Below are 2937 nucleotides of genomic sequence, written 5' to 3' on the forward strand. Positions count from 1 at the left end.
GAGGACGATCTGCGCTTCGAGATCTTCTTCAAGCGGCGCCTGATGAACCTGATGTACGATTTAGAGGAGGAGGGCTTGGACTGGGACCTGATGTAAGTGGCCAAAAGCAGCGTGGGGTTGTGGCTGGGGACCCCAGAGTGGCGGGGAGGGTTCCCCCGTCGGCTGTGGGCCGTTCCTCACCTGGGCCGCGTCCTGCAGTTACATCGGGAGGAAGAGGATGCAGGTGGAGCATCCCGAGAAGTCGGTGCCGCACGTGAGGAATTTGGTGGAGGCCGATTATTCCTACTGGACTTTGGCCTACGTCGTTTCGCTGCGGGGAGCTCGCAAGCTGCTGGCGGCCGAGCCGCTCTCCAAAATGCTGCCTGTCGATGAGTTTCTTCCCGTCATGTTCAACAAACATCCCGTGTGAGTCTGAGCTGAGGCACGGCAGGCGCTGGGGGGGATCTGCGCGGAGAACAGCGCCGTCCCCTGGGGGTGCCCCACGTCGGGGATGGGGGGTGGGGTGGTTTTGGGGTCCCTTCCAACACAGCTGTGCTGTGATCCTGTGGTTCTGTGATCTTCGAGGACCCATCCAAAGCAAACGCTTGCTATTCTGGGGTTCTGTGATCTTGAAGGACCTTTCCAACCCAACCCAGCCTATGGTTCTGTGATCTTTTAGGTCCTTTCATCACTCTGTGATCCTGAAGGTCCCCTTCAACTCAACCATTCTGTGCTTCCATGACCTTTAAGGTCCTTTCCAACCTGATCTGTCCCATGGTTCTGTGACCTTGAAGGACCCTTCCAACTCATTTTGTTGTTCTGTGATCTTTAAGGACCCTTCCACAACTTGAACTCATTCTTTGTTTCCATGATCTCTAAGATCCCTTCCAACCCAACCCACTGAATTTTTCCATGATGTTTAAGATCCTTCCAATCCAACCCATTCAATGTTTCCATGATCTTTAAAATCCTTCCAACTCAACCCATTCTCTGGTTCCATGATTTTTAAGATCCCTCCCAACCCATTCAATGTTTCCATGATCTCTAAGATCCTTCCAACCCAACCCATTCTGGGATTCCATGATCTCTAAGATCCCTTCCAATCCAACCCACTCAATGTTTCCATGATCTTTAAGATCCCTCTCAATCCAACCCATTCAGTTTTTCCGTGATCATTAAAATCCTTCCAACCCAACCCATTCTGGGATTCCATGTGGTTCCATGATCTTTAAGATCCCTCCCAACCCATTCAATGTTTCTGTGATCTTTAAGATCCTTTCCAACCCAACCCATTCTGGGATTCCATGATCTTTAAAATCCTTCCAATGCAACCCGTTCTGTGGTTCCATGATCTTTAAGATCCCTCCCAATCCACTCAATGTGTCCATGATCTTTAAGATCCCTCTCAATCCAACCCATTCAGTTTTTCCATGATCTTTAATATCCTTCCAATCCAACCCATTCTGGGATTCCATGATCTTTAAAATCCTTCCAACCCAACCCATTCTCTGGTTCCATGATTTTTAAGATCCCCTCCCAACCCACTCAATGTTTCCATGGTCTTTAAGATCCCTCCCAACCCATCCCATGTTTCTCCAAAGGAACAACAGCCCACACCCGCTCACTTTCCTCCTTTCTGCCCCCAGCTCCGACTACATGAAGCACTTCAAGAACCGCAACCTGCTGGCCTTTTCTGTGGAGCCGCTGCTGGTTTATCCCACCCACTACACCGGCGACGACGGCTACATCAGCGACACGGAGACGTCGGTGGTGTGGGACAACGAGAAGATCAAGACGGACTGGGATCGGGCCAAGTCCCAGAAGATGAAAGAGCAGCAGGAGCTGCGCCGAGAGGCCAAGAACTCGGACGTGCTGCAGTCCCCCCTTGACAGCACGGCAAGGGATGAGCTATGACCTCCATGTCACCTCCATGTGGGGCTTTTGTCATCTCCATGTGGGGCCTCGGCCAACATTTCAGCTTTGGTCACCATTTGGGGCCTTGGCTGCCATTTTGGGGCTTGGCGAGAGCCGCCATTTTGAGGCTTTGGCTGCCATTTTGGGGTCCTGGCCAAACCTCTTTTGGGGCTTTAGCCAACATTTCACTTTTCATCACCATCTGGGGCCTTGGCCGCCATTTTGGGGCTTGGTAAGAGCCACCATTTTGAGGCTTTGGTTGACACTTTGGGGCCTCGGCCATCATTTCACCTTCAGTCACCGTTTGGGGCCTTGGCTGCCAATATGGGGCTTGGCGAGAGCCGCCATTTTGAGGCTTTGGCTGCCATTTTGGGGCCCTGGCCAAACCTCTTTTGGGGCTTTAGCCAACATTTCACTTTTCATCGCCATCTGGGGCCTTGGCTGCTATTTTGGGGCTTGGCAGGAGCCGCCATTTTGGGGCCTTGGTTGACATTTTGGGGTCTTGGCCAAACTTCTTTCAGGGCTTTAGTCCACATTTCACCTTCGGTCACCATTTGGGGCCTGGGCCGCCATTTTGGGCCTTGTCCAAAGCTTTTTCAGGGCCTCGTTCACTTTCAGTTTGGCTCCTTTGGGCCTTGGCCGCCATCTTGGGCCGTGAGCAGCAGGCAGGGCTCACAGTGCTCCTGGGCCGAGGCCCTGCTGCGTTGTCAACCAAAGCTCTGCGGTTGTTCCGTTTAGTTTGGGTTGGTTTTTTTTAAGGAAAAAAAAAAAAAAAAAAAAAGTTATTTTGGAAACGGATCGTCCTTACGGCAAGCGGGCCTGCGGTCAGAGGGCCAGGCCTGAAGCCACAGCTGCACTGCGCATGCGCGAGCTCCATCAGAGCAGCTGAGCGGCGCATGCGCGGGTCCCCTTAGAGCGGCTAATCTGCGCATGCGCAGGTCCCTTTAGCGCGGCTTGCTGGCACATGCGCTCAGTCCCTCTTAGAGCGGCCGGTCGGCGCATGCGCACCCAGCGCCCCCGTGGCATGCTGAGGGTCGGGCATGA

General features: G+C 53.1%; 1 protein-coding gene across 1 annotated transcript; it reads left to right on the forward strand.

Moving 5' to 3' along the window:
* Positions 1-3: 3 nt before the first annotated feature.
* Positions 4-2680, forward strand: LOC122191220 (procollagen galactosyltransferase 1-like; the record flags this gene model as incomplete). The annotated part of the gene is made up of 3 exons (XM_042891444.1): positions 4-92; positions 199-405; positions 1626-2680. Coding segments are annotated over 3 exons (564 nt in total), but the record flags the coding sequence as incomplete, so codon positions are not given.
* Positions 2681-2937: the final 257 nt, after the last annotated feature.

The sequence above is a fragment of the Lagopus leucura genome, unplaced genomic scaffold (genome assembly GCF_019238085.1).
Source record: "Lagopus leucura isolate 7727_CA_CO unplaced genomic scaffold, USGS_WTPT01 34491-0_obj-0_obj, whole genome shotgun sequence".
NCBI lineage: Eukaryota > Metazoa > Chordata > Aves > Galliformes > Phasianidae > Lagopus > Lagopus leucura.